The 23,850-nt window shown below is 47.8% G+C and overlaps 1 protein-coding gene across 1 annotated transcript in view; it reads left to right on the forward strand.

Annotated features, from left to right (window-relative positions):
* adamtsl2 (ADAMTS-like 2) overlaps window positions 1–23,850 on the forward strand; it is a 42,619-nt gene continuing 18,769 nt past the window's right edge. Inside the window, exons 1-11 of the mRNA XM_069183269.1 lie at window positions 1–717; window positions 7,979–8,084; window positions 9,309–9,451; window positions 10,077–10,152; window positions 13,357–13,459; window positions 15,175–15,320; window positions 16,442–16,565; window positions 17,404–17,484; window positions 19,522–19,697; window positions 20,556–20,895; window positions 23,273–23,642. Of these exons, the coding sequence (XP_069039370.1) occupies window positions 7,980–8,084; window positions 9,309–9,451; window positions 10,077–10,152; window positions 13,357–13,459; window positions 15,175–15,320; window positions 16,442–16,565; window positions 17,404–17,484; window positions 19,522–19,697; window positions 20,556–20,895; window positions 23,273–23,642 (1,664 nt within the window). The 5' untranslated portion in view covers window positions 1–717; window position 7,979. The remainder of the gene's footprint in view (window positions 718–7,978; window positions 8,085–9,308; window positions 9,452–10,076; window positions 10,153–13,356; window positions 13,460–15,174; window positions 15,321–16,441; window positions 16,566–17,403; window positions 17,485–19,521; window positions 19,698–20,555; window positions 20,896–23,272; window positions 23,643–23,850) is intronic.

The following is a 23,850-nucleotide window of genomic DNA, read 5'->3' on the forward strand; positions in this document are numbered from 1 at the left end:
GGCGCGACGAGGTGCGTCTCTCGAGATCCGCACGAGGGCTTTCTGTAAGTTCGGCCTTTGGAATAACAGCTGAAATGAAACAAAAAAAAAAAAACTGCTATCAACATCAACCTGTCTGTGCAGCTCAAAGCGCTTGAGAAAGAGCCAAGCGTGGTGAATAAACAGCAATAAACGCAGCTCTTGGCCAGAGGAGGCTGTGGTATTAAAACAGCAGGGGAAGGGATGGAAGGGAGGGTGTGGGCTTGCGCTGGTACTTGAGATTTAGGAGGAGATTTGACAGGGGGAAGATTAGGGACCAGGAGGCTGCAGGCTGCGGGTCTCAGAGCAACAGGCAGAGGGGGGGAGTCAAGTGGCTGCCTGACTGGGTTTTCATTGGGAAACGGCGACTTCCTCCCTGTCTGTCTGTGAGCTGCTCTCGGAGCTGGAGAGGGCTTGGCTGGGAAAGTCACTGGGGCTCTGCTCCACTCCAAGAAATCAGCAACTCCTTTGTTTTGGCACGGGGAGTTTATGTTTTTTATAGGCGTTGCTTGTGCATGCTGCCACTTTCTTTCCTGCTATTCCTGGGAGGGGAGAGAGGGATGCAGGGCTGCACCTTGCACTTCAATAGCTTGCTGGGCACAGACACAGAGAAGACCCCTTCTGAGCTAACAAACAAAAACAACCCTGCGGCTCAACCAAGCACTGATTTTCTCAGACAACCTACAGCCTGCAGCATAGGTGAGTAAATATTTAGATTCTACAGCCTGTGTCTTTTCTGGAGCTCTTGCTCACCAGGAACAGGACTTCACCAATCAATCAATGATCTGTGATTTCATAAAGCACAGGGGGGGGGAAAAATGTTTGAGGTTGCACTGAGATCAGATTTTTAAACCCAGGGATGAAATATTAGCATACAAGAAATGAAGGCTTCAAACTGGGGCAAAACTGATCTCTGGCTGGCTTTTTCACAGCCTCATGCTTCCTTGTGTATCTTTCTGAACAGACAGCACCCATGGGGCTAACAGAGATCACCTCTGGGTGGCTCACAAACTTCAACTGTGAAATAGTGAGCAGAGCTCAATAAAAGTGTCTGCTACTCTGTTTGGAAAAAATGGGCATTTTGTGAACTGGATGGGAACAAGAGCTGTGTTTTGATCCATGTTTACGTACGCTAATTTCCCAGCTTGCAAAATAAATGGATTGCAGAAATGTTATATGTGCATGCATTGTAAGTGTTGAACAAAAGCAGGCATTTAATTGACTCCTTTTATGCAGCTCTTAAAAGTATGCTAGAATCTCCAGCTAAATGCGGCTTTAATATCCTTTTGCCAGTGGTGCATGCTGGGAAAACACAGGATACAGCAGAACCATTTAGACACAGCAAGTGAATGATTGCAATGAAGTGGGTGAAGATGAGGAGAAGGGAAAAGCTGGACTAAAATGAAAATGCCATCTGCGAGTGCACTAAAGAGCAGATGCAGACTGTGCACTTGCTCTGCAACCGAATCGGACTTTGAAAATATCTTGTGTTGAGCAACAGGTCAAAAAAGTGCCAACACTGTGTAGTGATAGTCTTTTCTCTTACAGAAACAATTCTTTTGTATTTATATACTTAGTGGGATTACACATATTTTTCTTATTTCATGAAAAAAAGAATCACATGAAATGATTTGAAATGTCAAATTTGAATGTTTCCAGTTTCTTTGGTAAGTGGCAGATCTTTCCTACTGCAGATGGTCACATTTCAGAGCACTGACTGAGGGGATAAAAGCACTTGCGATACAGTCTCAAGGTATTTAGGGAGATACCAAATACTTTATTCTACTAGGAATAAAGTTTATTACTACTATACTAATATAGTAGTATAGTTTCCTATTAGTACATCCTACTATACTAATAGGAAAATTACAGAACTGGAATATTCTGTACAAGTGGAAAAACATGGACACAAAGAATTCATATATAAAATGAAATAATCCAGTCAGCATTGTTTGCTGCAATGGTATGCCACTGATACAATGATAAATCACATGGCCTAAGAACATACACAAGATCCCTCTAACGTGATTTCACCAGCCTTTAACACTGCTTGAGCTTTTACTGAAGGTGACTGAAGAAACGCAGCTTCAGATATTATGAATTAAACTCAGATGTACAATGTTTTACCATTTCGAACGCGTCTTCTGAAACAAAGAGACCAAGAATGCAAGGGCTAATCAAACAGAAATTGCAAAATATCCCCGACTTTCCAGATGAGTATCCCAACACAACGTTGAGATAAACAGGAAACACTTGGGCTTTGGTCACAAAGAGATCTGTATATCGAACGGTAGGAATGGGACAGCGGACCATTTCCTCCAGAGAGCAAAGCAACCCGATTGCACTGAGGACTTGAAAAATGTTTGCTGAGCTCCACTGCCTGGAAATGGGTTGATAATAGTTGAAATTTCGAGACTTAGAGCACCATCCAACCAGTTTTCACCCAACAAACCGCCACTAAGACATTGTTTTATAGTTTATATGGTTTGCGCAGCCAATAATATTAAATGATATAATATAACAATAAAATAATGATATAGTAAAAGGATGTAATAAAATGATGTAATAACTCACATTGTTTAATTGTACACCTCTTTGACAAGTCGTGGAATGAAGGAAGCATATGAAATAAAATGATTATACTTTCTATGCCTTTAAGAGGGCTGGGCTATTGAGTCAGCATCGGGGCTGCTCATGATGAACGCTGCCAGAGTGAACAGTTCGCTTAACGAGGATGCTGGGCTCAAAAACCACTGTAAACTTAAAACAAATGGGGCATCTCAAGCAAAAACAAGAACCCCGGTTTGCTGGGCAGACAGCGATGCAGGAATGTGCCCCGAGACTTCCAGTTCAGAACAAAACAGGAGGAAAAGGGGAGAAATCAATGCAAGGAAATGCAGATCCATAAAACACAGGATGGCTATGGCACATGGTCCCCGGGGAACTCCAGATCGGACTACGATCAATCTCTTCAATTCAACCAGCTCCCCACATTAAGAACAGAATACCATCTAGTTTTCTTCAAACATAAAGGTACATGAACAGCACACTAGGAAATTCAAAGTGTGGGGATCTTTGCAGTATGAGTTAATGAAAGAAATCTGTAGGCGCATAGGGAATACTTGATCAGTGTCAGAAGCACGGTTCTACAGTAAAGGTAATGGAGGCTTCAGCTGATACAGTACATCTACTCCTCCATTAACCCCCAGGGAGAACTTTGTCAGTTGTCTACTACCGACTAGTCAAATGCCCGCTGTCGTTACTTTCAATGAGGAGGTCAGCTCTATGCTGTGGTAACCTTCAGGTAAAGAGGAGGAAGGAGTTTTTCCAGTTTTCAAAAGGAAAACAGGTCTATCGCAACAGAAATAGAAGGTCACTTACACAGCTGGGATAACGGTAAGATGTCACAAGCATGACAGTCCATCATCCTCAGCGCTTGTGGAGTGGAGTGGCCAGAAAAGCGTTCTACAAGTGTGCAAGCAATTATCCTCCATTTTATAACTGCGTCTTTCAGTTCCGGGTTACAGGGGAGGTGCAGCCTATCCCAGCAAACAACAGGCACAAGTCAGGGTACGATCTGGACAGGACGCTAGCCCAATACAGGGCACAGAGACACACAAACACAAAGACGCACATACCTCGCGCCAGGGGCAGGTTTCTCAGAAGCCAATTAACCTGCCAGCATGTCTTTGGACTGTGGGAGGAAACCAGGGCACCCAGAGGAAACCCATACGAACACCAGGAGAACATGCAAACTCCACACAGACAGCATCCCTGGTCAGGAATTGAACCCTGGGGCCCAAGCATTAATTCCTGCAAAAACTGAAGGACATCAATGGACCTTTTGCATAGTGAAGCATTAGCCTTTCAAGAGCAGATACTGGGACATAGAAATCTAGCATTCTTGTGCCATCATATAAGTCCATTACCTGAAAGAAGGGGAGTTAGCGATCAAGCTTGTACAGTTGTAGTACAGCAGAGACACAGGATAGCATGCAGGTCTTTAGGATAAAAACCGCTGTAGCAAACGGGATACCTCCATTGATTCAAGAAGCTCTGCCCAGATCTTGGGGAGGGCAGTACAGTGAGGCTTCAGGAATGAGGCAAATTTACTCCGTATCCTCTCCTGGAAACTGCCAACCAGGGGGTGCCGCTAGTTTTGCCAAAAGCAGAATTTAATCAGCTAAACAGATGCCTGAAACCATACTCCTTGCCTGATCTATTAAGGGGAGGAAAAGCTTGCCTTCCACTGTTGCGCCAGACATTAAGACCCTCTCCAAATGCGTCTTCTTTCATTTTCAACCACAGAATCGAACCCGTTCCAATTCAAGAACTGGTCCCATGATCCAGGGGATCTGAAATTTCTTTGACATCACTCACCCTGGTCCCCAGTGTGATCGGCTCATTATACTCTACAAGCCCTGTTAAACTCTAGGATAACTCCTCAGATGTTTGGCAGTATCAGTTTTAGTGCTTTTGGCATTTCTTCTTTCTTAGTTGGGGATCACGTTTTCAAGAGATTCCCTTTGTTCCACAAAATTGTCTGAACTGCAATAGACCATCCAAGGGTATAAATCCTCCATCATATTTCTAATGCTCCATCTCTTGATATGCAAATCAAACCACTTTAACAGATATCAGGGGTTTGTGAGGGTAGAAAAAACGGTTAGCACCCAACCTTCTGCTGCATTCAAAGACATACCAAAACTGAGTCTTTCTGATCACCTGGATTTGATCAAAACCGAGGAGGGCACAGGTATGCAGGCAAGAGGGAAGCGCGATCCCGTAAAACTGTGAAACCTGGGAAAGGAAAGGGGTTAAAAAACTGGAAAGCTTTTGGGTGCTTTCTGCAGCTTCGCAGGAGACTGTGCTCTCCGTTTCTGAAAATGAAGTCCCTCCGAGAGAAACACGGGGGGGATCCAAGCTGAATCCCTCAAGGCCTGAGGTGGGGGGGCAGATTAAAGAGGGCTCTGTTTATTATAAATTCCTGCTGCGTCTGACCAAGGGGTGCAGGGGGGTGGGGTGATGCTGGGGCCGCGGCCCGAGAATCCTGAGAGAAAAACTAGTGTCTCTGTTGCGAGAGGCAGCCAGGGCCCAGGACAGTCTGAACTGTCTGTAAAAGCCTGTGTTTTGCAGCTGGCGATCCTCCAGCTGTGTCTGGGAGTTTAATGAACTCCAGGTGTTCCTCGGGGAAGTTTAAGACACCTGTCACCAATATTTAATGCCCGGAAAACCCAGACTGCAAATAGAGCTAGACGATCTGTTTGCTTATTTTAAGAAGCCTACCTAACGAAAAATGTGTGTCTGGGGAGGAGGAGGAGGTGGTGGGAGTTTGTGAGAGGGAAGAGGGTGATGAACCATCTGTATGCTTATATATCTCTTGCAATAAACCATTGTGTCTTCAGAAGCAGACACAAGATCTTCAACAGTCTATGGACCCATTCTTACCTTCCTGAACAAATAAAGCCCCATCTGCAAAAATGGTCACAGGGCCTTAATATTTCAAGAAAACCTTAACCCCTCCCCCTCCTGGAACTTTTTAAGCTAAGCCCCCAAAACCGCCAGCGCTGACCAGCTTTCAAAGCCAAATCTAAGTTGATAGATGAAATGCAAAGGTAGCTAATTTGTTGTAGAATTACGTATCGCGTTCTGCCGCCAGGACCGTGCGCAAAAGGATCCTTTTGTTTTAATTTACACCACAGACCGAGACATCTCAAGTTGTTCCTAAAGAGCAAAAGAGAATCCATATGTGATATCTGGTTGAAAAAAACTCATTTGTTACAAGACGAGAAAAATAAGCGAGTCATTCAAGACATCTCAGAAAGCCTTGCAGAATTGTCTATGCATGCTAATATTTGCTCATAATAAGTCAGTAATACCTCAGGCAGCAACTTTAGCACAATTTTTGTTATACAAGCCATTCTGCATCTAGAGAGAAGTATGTTTCTTTTCTCATTTGAAGTGTATTTTTAAGAATTTGAAACAGCAGGCATTTAGAAGTATGTGGCACTTATCCACAGTGCCACAGCCCAGGTCAGATAATGGATCAGCTAAGGGCCTATTGTGTACCTGCGTCCAAGTTTTCCGCAGGAAATAACAACCCTACAGAACTCCGGCTCCGTGTTTCTTCACAACGAACTACAGCAGCCCCTCTTAATTTTTCTGTGATGTCTGACATTGCTTGTTCTCGGTCTTTAAAATATCAGGACCAGCCGCCATCAAATAAGACACTCTGGCCCCTACGAGCAGTAGAGACAGCTTGAGGACGAGGACGCCCGTGTATCTAAAAAGGTTCTGAAATATTGGGGGCTAAAACCTATTTCGTTCTGCCAGCAGAATGGCCTTCTGCAGAGGTTTTGTGTTGCACGTACAGGTCGCACCTTTCCAGGTCTACTAGGGGATGGAGATGTGGGGGTTGCTTTAGGCCAGGGAAGATGATGGAATGCTTCAAACCACACAGTTCCTACCACAGAGGACTCCCGATCAGGAGTTCCTAACATTACTAATACTTTGGCCAAGGGACTGAATAGCACCTTTGGACAGAAAATGACCCCTGAGGTACTTAACACCAGGGAAAATGACACTGCCACACTGCAACTCGGAGCAACTTAGGGGTGAGCGGTTTTGCTTTAGGGGAGTCTTAGGTGGGAACCTCTGAAGTAAAGATTTTTTTGTTTGTTTTAGAAAAATAGGATTTTTTTTCTTACTGAGGTTCCAAAGCAAAAAGATCAAACATAACAGCTTACTCTTTGGAAGACCCCAGACTGGATACTACTGACAAACCTCCTAGTGCCAAATTTAGAATCTGCACAGCCCTTATTGTCGTCAGACACAATATGTGGAAGACCTGTGGAAACTTGCCATGTGGAAACTGAAGCTTGATCATTCTGTTAAGACCCTCAGAGCCATAATATTGTACTAGTTTTACTATGGGACCATTAACTTCCTGCTGATAAGTCAAATCACTGATGATGCTAGCCAACTCGGCTCGGGATTTTAACAGCTGTGCCACGCACACCACGAGTGTCTGATCTCCACAAATGAGAGTCAAGCCTGTCACAAGCCTCTACCCCTTGCTTCAGGGACGTTGCCCTCGCCCGAGAGACCCGGGGGAACGCACTCATTTTACCAACGCCAGCTCGCGCCACCTTCACATACATGCGCGTGCACAGAGGAGTCGTTATCAGTGAGCCAAGACGATGAACACAGAGATCTGTGTTTCAACTTACAAGTATTAGGGTTCTTTATTAGCTCAGGTGGGGAGCTGCGTCAGCATGCGTAGGCTGCAAAGGAACAAGTAATAGGTTTATTCCATGCTGAAAAAAAGAAGAAAGAGAACACAACGTTTCGGCCGTGGAGCCTTCTTCAGGCGTGAGAGAGACAGGGCAGTAGGCAAAGGTAAAGTAGCGGGAGAACAAAGGTTGAGAGGGAGGAGGAGTGAGAGGCGGGAGCAGGGGACAGAAAGAGAGGCCAATCAAGAGGTGTGAAGTCAGAATGGGTGCAGAGAGGTGTGAAATGAAACTTCCAATGAATGGAGAAAATTTAAAAGAACAGTAGTCTGTCGTTAAGGGAAGGGAGAATGTGTGATCCTAGCTGCAGAATAATTTTAGTTTCGGTGGTCTTTCTGATGTATGAGTTCGGAAAACCGTCTTTGAGAAAACAAAACATCTTTGAGGGTTCTTTATTATACATGCAACCAGCTTGGAAGGGCCTTATCCTTAAAAAAATCCTTCTTTTAAGGCTCAGCTGGCACCTGGCTTGCTCACGACCGAATGAGAGACACGCAAGCTGGCCGCAGGGACGTTGATCGTACATAAAAAAAAAGGAATAAAGAAATGATGAAATCACGATGGGAGCAGAAAGGGATTGGGCTGGAGGGTACCCAGAATCTCTTTAAAAGAACCTCCCTCTCTGACTCGGCACCCTTGGCAATCAATCCCCTCTTCCCCCTTGTCTTCAGGATGTGCGTCTGTCAATGGGCCCGTTTTCCAGAGACCTGCCTGGTCCTGCTGGGAGTGCTGACTCTCGCTCTCTCCCTGGGAAACCTCTCGGCCACTGGAGGACAGGTACGGACGGAGCCACGGTTTCATCTGACATTTATCAGACAGGTCACCTCGTCTGTGGCCATCGACCCTTAACCCTTCACAGCCGACCACCTCAGACTCGCTGTGTATGTGAAATAAAGATTATTCTGCCATTTCCGGAGCACAATACTGCTAAAATACAGTCTTTTGCATTGGCCAAACATTCTAGCCATCCATGATTAAAGCATTACTCAAAAAGGGCCACAGGGAGGACAGGGCCTTGACCCAATAGGCACGGGGTACAAAGAGATACCACACCAGTATACCACTGGGGACACCGGCTCATTGCAAGGCACATATTTAGATTTAGACCACTTTACTGGCCATATACAATTTCTTGTATTAGGACTTTTTCTTTTTCACATACCCCAAACAGGGAGAGAAGCTGGGGGTCAGAGCGCAGGGTCAGCCATTTATACGGCGCCACTGGAACAGCTGGGGTGAAGGGTCTTGGCTCAGGGGCCCAACGGAGTAGGATTCCTCTGCCGGCTGCGGGATTTGAACTGGCAACCTCCCAGCCACAGGCGCAGAGTTGATGAACAGCACTGAGCCATTTGCAGGGGGCCACAGCTATTCCCGTTTGCAGCTCTTTGCATAGGTGCGAAATAAGTGACATTTGGAATCATCCGCGACTGCTGGCGGTGCAGTAACGCCCTCGGAACAGCCCCGCGATGCTGGTGTTTCCGACCGAGCGAAACGAACACTGGCCTCGCCCGCCGAGATCGCCGGCGCTGTTCACAAACAGCGAACACAACAAACCGTTCTGCCCCTGATCCTCGGGCAAGCGGTACCGCCCTGTTAAGGCAAGAACAGCTAACTGCAGGGCCTTCATACACATCTGCACTATGCCCGTTTTACACCATCTAGCATTTTGTTTTCTTCTGGTCTCAGTACTACATATTTAATTATTTTTCCACAACATATTTATTGTTCCTGTCTTCCACATTGTGTGGTGCTGTCTGTTGTACTGGTGCGTCCGAGAGATTACCACGGTTAAGAATTCCAATGTACGCGTACGTATGGCAATAAACTACTCTGCCCCCCACCCCTGCTCCCCACCCCTGCTCCCCACCCCTGCTCCCCACCCCCACACTGGCTTGGCTCTTCTCGAGAGGTGAAGGCGGGGGGGGAAGGCCTCGCTAGGCCCGGCAGGGGGAGCCGAGCCCAGCGGGGCAGCACTGACGCCCCGGGGTGCCCGTGTTGCAGGAGGACGCCCCGGCCTCAAACAGCCTGGAGGACGACTCGGAGGTGACGGCCTACTGGTGGGGGGAGTGGGCGAAGTGGACGGCCTGCACGCGCACCTGCGGCGGAGGGGTCAAGTCCCAGGAGAGACACTGTCTCAAGCAGAGGTACAGGCCTCCGCACGGGCCGCCATGATTCTTGGGACTCCCGCTGGCCCGGTCCAGGTCCCCTTAACTCACCAATCCCCACCAGGTTCACATTCAGCCAATTAAAAGTAACTTTCTTAATTGGACCTCTTCCTGAGCTTTTGGGCTACTGGTGATTTAAGAAGATCTACAAAATCTGTTGACCGGTTTCCCCCCCAGAGCCAGGCTCATAGGAACCCAGGTATAGCAGTCATCATACAGTCGTGATGCGCAAGGCCTTTGATCCACTGTAATGTACTGCCCAAGAAACAGAGCAGTGAGTTAACCAACAACAATAATACGAATAAAAAACTGCTGAGTAACTGCTGCAACCTTAAAACCAAATCGAAATGAATAAAAATATGCACATTTCAATGAGGCTTAGACATTTCACAAACACAATGACATTGCTTATTTCATCTCATCTCTCAGTGCTTTTGCGATGTTTTCCTTCCAGAAATACTGACGGATGCCGTTTAGTGGTGCGGTGATGGAAGTGTACCCCGCGCCCCCCCCTTTCCCCGGTTTCAGTTATAATAAAAAATGAGAGACGTCTAAAAATCAATGAGGCATTTAGCCATCTCTTCCCTTTTAATTGTATCCAAAGGAAGAAAACCGCTGTCGGAAAGGAGAACATGACCTGCACTGGCACCTCAAAGAGATACCACCTCTGCAACATCAAGGTGAGGGCCGTCAGGCACCACAAATCGCCCCCCCCTTGACCCCCAGCACGCTGCTGAACCTGCCAGTGGTGGGTTGTCTTTTCTGGCAAACGCATGGTTCACGAAAACCAGCAAGATAGATAATACTTTATTAATCCCGTAGGGGAAAAAGACCTGTGAACACATGACGCCCCCTATCAAACAAGGGGCCATAACTCAGCCATTCATGTATCCCTTTTCTAACCACTTCATCCATTTAGGGTGCTGGGAGAATCTTGCCCCAAAACAAACAGGCGCAAGGCAGGGTACACCCTGGGCGGGACACCAGTCTGTCGCAGGGCACACATAAACACACGCAGCTGGGTCAGGTTTCCCCAGACGTCAATTAACTCACCCAGTATGTTTTTGGATAACCTCCGGTTGATACTGGTAACACCTGGGCCTCAAGAGGTTGATCCAGCATTGATGAGTGAACTGTGGTTCCCGAATTGATGGCTTGACACTATAACGGCAAAATACCTTTCATGCACCTTTTGACTGTCAACTTTGTCCAAACAAATCGTTGAATCTTTACTACCTAACAGGAAACAAAAAATAGGGTGCATTTCACTTTAGTGTATGTGCATCTTCCTGAGTGGTGAGCTTAAATTTTTTTTCTTCTTCTGGGAAACCAGGCTGTAGTACTATGCTGTCTAGCAGCCTGGCTACCCTTATGTTCAAGCTACCTGCAAAGGTTCAACTTGTTCTTTGAAGGGAGATTGAAACGACGGCTTAAACATTCTGTTTGTGCACTCCAAAGCTGTGCCACAAGCCTGGTCGGTCTTCAAAGCGGCCCCGTCGTCTCGGGCAGAGCCGCGTGAGTCTGACAAGGTGAAGCCCGAAGCGCAGAACAAAAATCGGAAGGTTAAGGAAAAATGTTGGTTACCTTCCAAGGTTGTGTTTGGTTCACCTCCCCTCACCGAACAGGCCCCGGGCTCTCTGCTGCCCAGTCCCAGCTGTGGCTGGCGGCCAGGGCACTGCGTGTTGCACAGACAGGGCCCCTCTCCCTCTCGGCCACGGAGGGGGCAGGAGAGGAATGCACCTCCTGCAGCTGCAGCATGCGTATAAGGAAGGATGTGTGTGTGTGTGTGTGTGTGTGTGTGTGTGTGTGTGTGTGTGTGGGGGGGGGGGGGGGGGGGGAGTACTTGTTAAGCTGGGCTATGCAGAGAAAACGAGTCAGCAGGTGCGAGACTGAGCGCGCACCTGCAGCCAAATGTTACATAAACCCCCTGCCGTTACCTCTTTTTAACTCTCGAGAGACGAGAGCCTCACTTAGTGTGGAGCCGAGCCGAAGCTGTGCTTCCGGGAAGGCTGACCACCACCCCCTCCCCCCACCTCGTTATGCTTTTGCCCCCAACATTTCCCTTTTCAGTAAAAATCCCAGCAAGAGCCTCGCACTGCGTGTGCCCTGCACCCCGATAATGCTGAAAGCTGCTCTGATTGCTGCTCAACAAGAGTTAAGGCTTCACAGCATCAGGGGGGACGAGAGAGATCCTTTGAATGGAAGTGTGTGTGTGACTCTCCCTCTCTCCGCATAAAGCTGACGGCACGTTTTCTGGGGCGGCAATCGCCACCTGCCCCCACCCCGGCTCTGAACCGAAAGAATTCTCGAAACTACCGAGACGGCCTTAACTCTGTCTCCTGTGCAGTGACCAAACTCTGCAAGCGGAAAGGAGCTTGTGTGGGGTGAAATTTCAGTGATCACAATGGGGTGCCCGTGCATTTTCGTTGAAAGCATCAGTTCCATCCTTCAGGTGCTGGGGGAGGCGAGCTTGATGCTTCCCAACCCGCCTCGTGGATTTTAAACTAAACATGTGTAAAGGACCGCTATCGAGCCATTATGCCAGTTGCCCAGTAAATGATGTTACAGATTCTGCAGGTGCATGTGACAGCGGAAATAAAATTGGCACTGAAATATTGGCTCCTGAGCCTGGAAAAGGGAACAAAAGGCATCGGGTTGCTAGGATGTAGATTTAAAACTCAGATCCCCTGTGATCAGGAAGCCTGCTACCCTACAGAAATGCACAACTTGGGGTGCCCACCGCTGCATTTCCAAAACAGCAATAACTAGTAATAATAAGCAATATCTTATTCCTTTAATGTCTTGTGGCAGACTTTCAATGTCTTTGCTTACACTCCCTAAGCCTCTGGGCAGCCAGAGACCAAGTTGAATGCACTGGTGTGTAATCACCTTACGGCACTCAGCCACGCACACCGACGGCAGAATCTGGGCATTAAAGAGCAGCAGCAGAGGGGCTCTGCAGAGTCTCCCACGGTACACGAAATGACTGAAAACTGCATCCCACAAAATTCCAACAGTCTGCAATTTACGCATGAGGAAGCCTGCAGACCTTAGAGCACAGGTCCTTTTTTTCCCCCTCCTTTATCTAAACATTTCACCACAATCAGAGCGCTCCTCAGAGCATTTCGTCCAATCTGTGGCAGACTAGACCAGCAGGGTTGAAATGTACAAACGTAGTATCGGTATGTCTGAAGAAATGTTTCTCTCAATTCTAAACATCAAATGAATCACAGGAGGGGACTTACAGCAAAACAGAATGGGCAAGTCGTACCAGATCGTAGACGGAAAATAATCAAATCAGTTTTTTAGTAAATCTTACTTTGCCTCAACGGTCATTATACTACGAAGGGAAACTTCTTACTTTAAAGATAACAGACACTTACAGTTTGCTGATTAGGATACTTTATAGTATGCCGAACACCTCTGCAATATAAGTAAATTGTAAAATGACAGCGTGCAACTACACCATGCAATTACTGTACATCAATGCACAGAAAGTAAAAAAAGAGCAAATGATGGGATGAAAAGCTTGGATCAACGGGCTCCTAAAAACCTGATGAGCTACACGGCCTGCCGTTGTTTACAAACATTCTTATGTTCTGAGATAATGAAGTCCAGACTGATATGAGACGTTTAGTCACCAGTGCTGGAATACTACTATACGTAGTTGTTATGGAACTTAAATTTGCCTTAATGGAGGAGAAATAAATCCTACGAGTATCTTGCCAAACACCCTGTAAGATACAGAAGGTCACGTTAACCCTTATGCCGCCATCGGGAAGGTATCAAGAGTGTCTTATTTGTGTGAATCTACTCTGTCGAAACGCAGAACGTGATGTGGTCTTCTGGGGGGAAAAGATAGATGTCTGGTCTGTTTGTTTCAGGACTGCCCTCCATCCGCCCGCAGTTTCAGAGAAGAACAGTGCTCATCTTTCAACTCGCAGGTTTACAACGGCCGGAGCTACCAATGGAAACCTCTGTACCCTGGTAATCTCCCATTTTCCCCGCTACTGCCTACATTTACTGCTATTTTCTAACTGTTGCTAATTATTGAGCAGATCTCTCCTCTGAGCTCTAAAAAGAAAACTTGCATTCTAGAAGGTTTTTTCCTTACATGAAAGAAAACAAATTTCACTAGTTCACATATTTACAACCATATTGCACCTTAAAACAATAACAGAAGAACTTTTTAACCATTTTATTTTGAAGAAACGGACAGAACACATCTCTCATTGCTTTATCAAAACACCACCAAATCAAACGGGTGAGTGCTTTGTAGCAGAATCTACAACCCTTGTTCTGAAGATCTCCGATCCAACAGGTTTCAAAAGTCACCATTATATCACCCATGTCTAAAGACACGGAGCAGTGACTGTATATCGCAATCAATTAAGCAGGTGGTTTGTAACTTTCATAACTTGAACTTATTACTCAATGTAATCAATCTCAATACCCTTCAATTCTTAAGGACCAACGTTCCCTTAACCGAAATATTTAATTGACCAATAATCTACAGGTGTAGCCAATTTAAAAAAGGAATGCATTTAGGGCGATTAATTGAAGAGAGCTCTCCTGGACTTGTGTTGAAGACCTTTATCTTACAGTATATTAAAACATTCTAGACAGAACTTGAGCACATTGAGCTGTGCTGACCTCTTCACATTAAAGTAGAAGCCTGAGAGGAAAATGCACTGCAGCCATCACTGACCTGCCAAGTTCCATTACATTCCTCCAACAGACTGTAAAACAGGTGAGAAAGTGCTGCTGCATGGATAGAGATAAAACTCCCACTGCATTCAGGCTCTTTCATGGGTGGATCATGCCTTTTAATAATAATAATAACAGCTTACACTTATATGGCCCTTTTCTGGACACTCCACTCAAAGCGCTTCACAGGTATAGGGGAATCCCACTACCACCACCAGTGTGCAGCCCCACCAGGATGATGCAACGGCAGCCATAGTGCGCCAGAACGCTCCCCACACACCAGCTCTCAGTGGGGAGGAGAGCAGAGTGATGAAGCCAGTTCAGAGATGGGGGTTATTAGGAAGCCATGATTGGTAAAGACCAGAGGGAAATTTTGACAGGATGCCTGGGTTATACCTCTACTGTTTTTGAGATATGCCATGAGATTTTTAATGACCACAGAGAGTCAGGACCTCGGTTTTACGTCTCATCCGAAGGACGGTGCCTTTTACAGTATAGTGTCCCCGTCATCATACTGGGGCATCAGGACCCAAACAGACCGCAGGGTGAGCGCCCCCTGCTGGCCCCACTAACACCTCTTCCAGCAGCAACCTTAGTTTTTCCCAGGAGGTCTCCCACCCAGGTACTGAGCTCCAGTGGGGCTGTCAGCTGTGAGTTGCAAGGTGATATGGCTGCTGGCAATTTTTTTTTTAAATTAAACACTCTATCAACAAGCTAAAACAATGGTAAAACTACAAAAATCATTGAGCAGATTGACTGTAGTCAATCTTCAAAGGGACGTTAAAACGTCCAAGTACACAGATACTGCTCCTAATTCATCACGGTCTTCAGGGGGCTTTCAGGACTGGCATCGTAAGATGAGGACCGCTACAGGCACGTGGGCACAGTGGGTTTATCCCGAGCCCAGACTGGTATCCTGGGAATCTGGGGTCCTGCTGGACTCACCACACCGTTGCTACACACTAGATGGGAGTCTTGTTTTGCTGTCTGTGCAGATGATTATGTGCACATCTCCAGCAACCCCTGTGACCTGCACTGCACCACAGCGGACGGCCAGAGGCAGCTGATGGTGCTTGCCCGAGACGGGACGTCCTGCAAGTACAGCGACTACAGGGGGGTCTGCGTCGACGGCAGGTGTGAGGTTGGTGAACAGTCACCAGGTTTTCACTTCTTCCAACACCTTCCGTTCTTAACATTGGAAGAATCCAACCCCCCCTCCCCGGACTCCTCAAACCCTGACATAGCACCCAGGCATCGCCGAGACATCACGTCACCCATTTGGAGTCATGACGGATCGAATTACCCACTGACGTTTGTGGCAAGGACCAGAGTGAAGAGATAGCAAAAGGGTTTTCTCAATGACGCCAGGGGGGATTTAGGGTGGGAAAGGTTCGGCCTGAACCTTACTGCAGGATGGAAAAACATTCCCACATCCCGAAATGTAACCTGGTACCGTCATGGAGGGCTCAGTTTCAACCACAGCCCTGCACGTGTCATAATGCATTCTGCAAAACTTGCAGGTTGAAAGTCACCTGTACAGACACATTCATCTAGTTAAAAAACAACCAACACAACTTTGTTTATGTAGACTGCACTAGAATTTGTAACAGTACTTAAGTAGGTAGATGCTTCTGGTACTTCTCTCTAATGCCATAATACAGTTATAGGAGCATCAGAAATCAGTCAATTGTACCAACATGGCTCAAGGAACCATGTTGCTCAGAAACCAATTATAACTCAAACTTGGCTCGGGGGCAATTGTAACCAATAATGAACCGAATCTCTTAGTTACCATCCTTGTGATGGATAGCCAGAGCATTTGTCACAGAATTTTCTCCAATTTAATTTCTTTTTATTGTAATTTTCTACCATAGACTTACAAATGTGCATTACTACAACACAACCGCAATAAAACAGTAGTAGAAATCACAGTAAAGGGGAGAAAATACTTCAATAAATTTCGCACACCAAACTTTCACTGGAGTAAACGTGGCTCATCAGCTGCTGCTACTTAGAATTTCTCCAGGTTCAGGATGCCCAACCGGGAAGTCCGCAAATGTTTATGAGCCTCATTAAATCAGCATCACCTTGAGAACTGGAAAAAACTGTTTTAAGCCAATAATTAGTTAAACGGGGTTGATGAGAGCTGAGAAGTTCGTAAAGCTGGCAAACAGCAGCCCTCAAGTACACGCCGGCAAGTTTGGGAGCGATCATGTCGCCGCAGAGCCGTTTACCCCACTGCCTTCCTGTGCTGTGTTGCAGCCCATTGGGTGTGACGGGGTGCTGTTCTCTCCACACACTCTGGATAAGTGCGGAGTGTGTCGGGGAAATGGGAGCAGCTGCATCCGAGTCACTGGGAACTTCCGGAGAGGAACTTCCAATCTGGGTAAGGATCATCTCCCACTTCCACTTCCCGACGCCCTGCGGACATGAAGAAAAGCCCGAGGCTATCAAATGGTGCAGACACACTGCTCCTGGGAAGATGCACAGCAGTATGTAACTTTGATCATTTGCTGCCATGTACTTAGGAACACAGTCCTAAAATGGTACCTACCCAGTGGTGTGTACACCTTTTTTTCCCCCCCAGAATTAAAACATCAACACTCAGTTGAAATGCGCCACATAAATCTTTCACAATGCTAATTTAAGAGCAACTCCAGACAGTTCAAATGTTCCAAAATGAAAAATACACATTAAGAGTTTGTTCTTCCTTTTCCAAAAATAAGTGTGGGAACTCAAAAACACTATATCAATGCGGTCCTTTGTGTGGAACCACACAGCGAGGCTGAGAATACTCCCTGTTATTGCCAAATATTAAAACAAAATCTATGTATTTTTTTAGCATCAGACATGATGCAGTCCATCATTAGTTGTAGCAGGCTGCGGGTAGATGACATTAAGTTTAGGTAAAGAATTAATACCTTAAAACACAAAAAAAAAACACTGAGCAAAACACTACTCTGTTGCTAACCTATGCTGATATTCTAACCTGAAATTATAGAGCTTTTATAAGGTAAATTTAAGCCAGATCAACTTCCTCCCCAACCCACTGGAATGGCAGTAGTATGGATGGTGCTGTAGGAAACATGCTCCTGAGTCCCGGGGTTGTTTTCACAACTAGAAAAGTCTTTAAGCACACGGGGCCTCTAGAAAATGGGTAAAAAAAAAGGATATACCGTCTCTGGGAAGTAAAAAAAAACATGCTTTTGTTTCTGCCTACTCAGGTTACTCCTTCATAACTCAGATCCCCGAGGGCTCATGGGACATCCAGATCATAGAAAGGAAGAAGTCTGCTGATATTTTGGGTGGGTACTTCCTGACGGCGCTTGCTCGCAGTCGAAACCGCCTCCCTCCCCACCCCCTGCCCCTCCAGCTCCACACAGATACAGCTGTGTGCTACCGAGAGGGAGAATCCGTGCCTTATGCACCAATTCCTGCGGCAGAGCTGCTGTTGCACTGGGCCGTCCCGCGTTAAGAACACACTTCCATCTCCATTAACAGAACACAGGGCTCATTTTCGTGCCTCTACCTCTCCCTCAGCCCCTGCACGAATACACCCTGCTCCCCTCACAAACATCTCGGCTGTTATCACAGGCTGGCTTCTTTCTTATCATGGTGAGATCTCCAAACTAGGACTGGTAAACAGGATGACCAATACTAACAGCCCTCCCAGACATGCAACACACACAAGCTTGTGCAGAAAGCAGCAGAAATGGTTAGGCTCAGAGTTTAGTGCCACTCCCAATGAGTCCACTGTCACCAATAAGTAGACAGTAAAATGAAGGTCTTCTGTGGTCTACATGTGCTCTGTTCAGCGCCATGAAATTACAACCCAAACCCACTTTAGGACATGACTAAAGGTAGTCATAAATTGTAATTACAGGGCAGTAGGGCAAAGAGACAGAGCGGTATTTCAAAACTAGCTCCATTTCGCGTTGCTAAAGCACGGCCTTTTCCGACATTGCTAGGTTTTGACAGGTCAGTACGGCACAAAGCAGGGAAAGCAGATGTAAACTTCCAGCGAGTCCGTTAATGTACATTCCAGAGATCCAGCCATGATGACAGACTGTGGACCCGTAACACATCATGCTGGATTAAACTATGTGACTCACAGACATAATATATAAAAATAGATTGGGAAGAGAAGAAGTTTCTTCTTTTATGGGTTTGGAGTGATGAGGTGGAGAGTTCTATTTGCAATAATCTTAATAATTTGACCAGGCTGGTGCATACATTAGCTCCTTTTATTAGTTCCCCAGGTCCCTTATTCTGATGTCTCTCACATATCACTGCTCCCTCTGGTAGAACATTATTCCCTCTCTGAAAATAGGTTTGTAATGTACACTCCTGCTCTGGTAATCACAGACTATTATCAAAATCCAAAGAATGATTTTTAGAGACGTTCCCGATTTTACAAGTCGCAGCTACAAGTGTAGCCGATTTCCATCGAAACTTACACTGTACACAAAGATCCCCGTGACTGGGTTTCATTTTTCGAAACAAAAAAAATTAACATTGACGTTTTTTTTTTTAAGTTTCCCCGGCTTTTAAATTTGAAAGTCTCCCCGTCAGAGAGTCCCCGGTGGCTTAGTTTTGAGTCCGGGCTTTCTGTGCAAAAGTAACTCCCATATCCTGACGAGATGCGGGAGTCAAGTGTCGTTAGAACCTGACACACCACTCGTCCAGCGGACGCCAACCGTGGGCACGCTGGGGTTCACAGGGTGGGAAAACGGCAGGCGGTGTCGGCTCTGCGTTTCGGAACAAGGCTTGCAATGGCCTCACCGCTCACGTGGGCGGAGCGGTGGCTCTGTGGCTCAGGATCTGCGCCTGTGGCTGGGAGGTTGCCGGTTCAAATCCCACGGCCGGCAGAGGAATCCTACTCCGTTGGGCCCCTGAGCAAGGCCCTTAACCTCAACTGCTCCAGGGGCGCCGTAGAATGGCTAACCCTGCACTCTGACCCCCAGCTTCTCTCCCTGTCTGTGTCTCCAGGGAGAAAAGCTGGGGTATGCAAAAAGACGAATTCCTAAAGCAAGAAATTGTATAGGGCTAATAAAGAAACATTACAAACATGACATTACATTACATTACACGTGGGTGGCCAATGGTGGACGGTTCAGACTGCAAGCTGTGCAGCGCCGTACGGGCTAGGCCTGCGGCGCATCTCGCTGACCTCCCGGTGAGCTGGGAAGGGCCTGGCAAGTCGCAGGAGTCGCGGTTGTGTGGGAAGGCCCGCGGCCGACAATGGCAGCACTCACCATGGTCCCAGCTGTCCAGCGACATCCCGGCCCCCACGCGGCAATTTCAGGTCGTTGAACGTGACCTCTCCCCTCTTCGCTCCACAGCGGTGACCGATCAGGCTGGGAACTTCTTCTTCAACGGGGCCTACAAGGTGGACAGCCCGCAGAACTTCCACGCCGCCGGGACCATATTCAAGTACCGGAGGCCCACGGACGTGTACGAGACCGGAATCGAGTACATAGTGGCGAAGGGCCCCATCGACCAGGCGGTGAACGTGCTGGTCTGTATGCAACTGTATCTGAGCTTTCGGGCCACATCACCAGAGTTCTGTGCTGCTCCCACCATCATCCCCCCCCCATGGCATTTGTAGAGATCGAATCGCGAGCAGGACATGTTGAGTAAAAATATATCAGAGCATATTACACGTGCACTAAACTGGGTCTTTTCACAAGGCCCCTTTGCTATGCAGTATTCAAAAGATACGCCAAGGGGGTGGTCTTTCTCGTCTTCTTTATTTTCCATAGGGGGTGTAAATCAGCAGATGTAATAATCAGGTGGATATTCAGTTCTAAGGTTTCAACAGTGCCGACGTTATTTGTAAGCAAAGCAAAAGGAGCAATGAGGTCATAACCAATGAAAAACCGCACTGTAGATTCGGGCACCGACTGTGATTGGAGGAAAACAAAAGAGCTTTGTTCTGCTCTAAGTTATGACTCGGAATTCAGGGGACCCCTGTAATAACGGCTGATGCAGGAACGAGTAATTGGAAAACAGATATGGCGGAGGGGAGCGGTGGCTCTGTGGCTCAGGATCTGCGCCTGTGGCTGGAAGGTTGCCGGTTCGTATCCTGTGGCCGGCAGAGGAATCCTACACCGTTGGGCCCCTGAGCCAGGCCCTTCACCCCAGCTGCTCCAGGGACGCCGTATAAATGGCTGACCCTGCGCTCTGACCCCCAGCTTCTCTCCCTGTCTGTGTCTCATGAACAGCAAGCTGGGTTCTGCAAAAAGACAAATTCCTAATACAAGAAATTGTACACGGCCAATACAGTGATCTTATCTTATCTACCCTCTAAACTGTGCTCAACTCGTTCATGAGTATCATTAGTGTGCAGGAGCACCAAGGTCTTGCTGCATTGCAGGTGTGGAATCAGAACGGCAGGACCCCCTACATCACCTACGAGTACACCGTGCTTCGGGACCCCGACGACCCCGCCCCCCAGTCCCTCTTCTTCCCCGGGGCAGATGGCCAGGGCCTAGGGGGAAAGAGCAAGGGCTACCCCTCTGCGGAGGCCGACGCCCTGCTGCCCCACAACGCCAGCGCCAAAGGCACAAAGGAGCAGGGGGAGAGCGGGAACCAGGTGCTGGACAAGGGGCCCAGCCTGGGGGCCACCACCGAGAGCAAGGGACAGGAGACCAACGAGGTGTACGAGGAGGCCATCGACTGTGAGCAGGGAGCACAGGCCAAGCCGCACTACACAGGTAGCCTGCATGCTTTATTTCACGGGGACATGAACAAGGAGGAGCTGATGGATGGAGGGGGGTGGGGGAGTCAGAGGGAATCACATTTTCTCCGTGGCTCACAAACACATCCTCTAATGGGGCCCGGAGAGTGTTTTGGTGCCCGGCAGGGAAGAAGTTACGCAAGAACAGTCCACAATCAGAACTGGCAAATGCAACCCAGATAAGTGTGTGTCAGGGAGCACGTGTGACTGACATCAATCAAATGATCGACTTATTATTCTTTACTTCTTACCCCTTTAATGCCTAATTTGCCAAGCTCTCAAAAATATAACTGTGTGCACGACTCCTCTGTCTCAGACTCCACTTTTTTAAAGGTTGTCCATCTGGACAATTCCGACAGAAATGGTTGAGGGAAAAAAAAAACTCAAATGCCTGGAGCGTTTCGTGCTGGCTTCCTCTCTGCTCCCCTTAAAAACCAAGCAGAGGGGGTGTCACAAGTAGCTTTCGATCTGGCCTCTTCCCTTCAACCCCAAAAGGTCTTTTCCGAAAGCTCGGATAAGGGGGGGAGGGAAAAAAGCATGGGAAAAGGAGAAAAGGATCTGGGAATGGTTCACTAGACAAATCTTTGTTAAAAAGAAAAAGCCCAAGTCGTGGGTTTTTCTAAAAAGCACACTTGCAGCCCCTATGGAGGCATGCTTTATTCATGGGGACATATACAAAGAGGAGCCGACGGATGAAAAATTCAGAGGGAATCACATTTTCTGGTTTGTAAATCCATGGATCACAAACACATCCTGTAATGGGGCCCAGAGAGTGTTTTGGTGCCTAGCAGAGCGGAGGTTATGGAAGTGAGAGAGCGCTGCCTGTAATGGAGAAAGCCTGGCCCTGCCCCAGTTGTGCACAGACCCCGCACACGGGAAGGCGGCCTTCTGGCAGCCCCACTGAAGCTCAGCGGGTGTGAGCCTGGTCAGTACCTGGATGGGAGACCTCCTGGGGAAAACTAAGGTTGCTGCTGGAAGAGGTGTTAGTGGGGCCAGCAGGGGGCGCTCACCCTGAGGTCTGTGTGGGTCCTAAAGCCCCAGTATAGTGACGGGGACACTATACTGTAAACAGGCGCCGTCCCTTGGATGAGACGTAAAACCAAGGTCCTGACTCTCTGTGGTCATTAAAAATCCCAGGGCGTTTCTCGAAAAGAGTAGGGGTGTAACCCCGGCGTCCTGGCCACATTTCCCAGTGGCCCGTACCAATCATGACCTCCTAATAATCCCCCTCTATGAATTGGCTTCATCACTCTGCTCTCCTCCCCACTGATAGCTGGTGTGTGGGGAGCGTTCTGGCGCACTATGGCTGCCGTCGCATCATCCAGGTGGGGCTGCACATTGGTGGCGGTAGTGGGATTCCCCATTACCTGTAAAGCGCTTTGAGTGGAGTGTCCAGAAAAGCGCTATATAAGTGTAAGCAATTATTATTATTATTATTCAGTGCCGATCTTATCAGCACCTGTCTAAAAGAAGACAACGCACTCCCCGCCACTGCCAAAGCAACACCAAGGTTTCTAACTTATGTTAAAAGTCTAAATTAAGCACCGCAGACTCCTACGCTGAAGTAGCTAACTTTGTGGACCCGGTCAGTTGGACCTAAGGAAAAAAAAAGCATCACTGGCTTTTGCGTGACTCAGGTGCTTTTCAACAGCGGGACTATGACAGCTTGGTTGCAGAAGACAGCACGGTGCAATATTGTGGGAAATCGGACTTGTTCCGTTCACACATCGACAAGGAATCAAGTCACATCCTTGAAACCCTATTGCATGATCCGCATTGATATCCATTTAAGAAACAAGGAGCAGCTTAGCAAAGTAACGACTGCTTATAAAAGTGATGTAAATAACGCACCCGCTGAATTCAAAGACTTTCTGTAGTTACCATCTTTATAAGGCCAGGCGAGAAGGCAGAGAAGAGGCTTTGCATGGACACCAAATTTCCTCCTTGCTACAAGTCCTTTTTGCAGAACTCGGATAATCCATTCTGAGCAAGGGAGCCTTGTTCCAAGGGGAATTGGGTTTCAACATTTCACATCAAGACCACTGACCTGATCTCTGCCGCCTCCTCTTCGCAAGTCCACCAGTCCGCTACAAAGGAAGATGCCATGTCTCTGTGTGCATTATTTTACCCTATGACACAGAATGGAAGATGACAATACTGGAAAGGATGTGAAGCTTCATCCAGGGTGACCCAACCCAGTACCTTAATTATTCAGTTGTTAATTTCAGGGATCAATATTGCATGAAGGGATGGGGTTGTATTACATTTCTGCCATAGCGGGGTTCGAGATGCCAGCACGCCGGAGTGGCTCTGGCCTAACCCTTGCTCAATTCCTCGCCCTCTCCGCCGTGCAGAGCTGAACGGCAGCAGACCCAACAGCGTGGGGGACCTCCTCTTCGAGCCCTCTGAGTCCACGTCCGCAGAGCTGGTGCCGGACTCGCAGAACCTCATCTGGAACATGCTGGCGGGGGGCCCCCTGGGCTCCAAGAAGCTGGTGGCGAACGTGACCACGAACCGGCTCTTCGCCGCTGCGGCGGCGGCGGGGGGGGCGGGCTCCCCCGAGGCCGACTACGCCGGCGCAGAGAGCGGGGGCCCGCGCTTCCTCAACGGGACGCTGCAGGAGCTGACGGCGGGGAGCCGCGGCAACGACAGCGGAGGCCCCGCCTTCGCCAACGGGACCACGCTTCCGGGCCAACCCACGGGCAACCGAACTCAAAAGACCAGGTAAAGGGGGCGGCCCGAGCTGCTTTAATCCAGCAGAAATTGCAGGTAGCCCTTGAGTCGGCAATTTCTGAAAGCCTGGGACTATTTAGCCAGCTAGCAAATTCCCCCAATTCAAAGATCATGTCTAATTGGCACCGTGCAGTCGCTTGACTACTTTGGCGAGCGCGATTGCGATAAGGCAGGAAAAAAATCCAAGCTCCTGAACGCC

Source organism: Lepisosteus oculatus, chromosome 24, assembly GCF_040954835.1.
Source record: "Lepisosteus oculatus isolate fLepOcu1 chromosome 24, fLepOcu1.hap2, whole genome shotgun sequence".
Classification (NCBI taxonomy): Eukaryota; Metazoa; Chordata; class Actinopteri; order Semionotiformes; family Lepisosteidae; genus Lepisosteus; species Lepisosteus oculatus.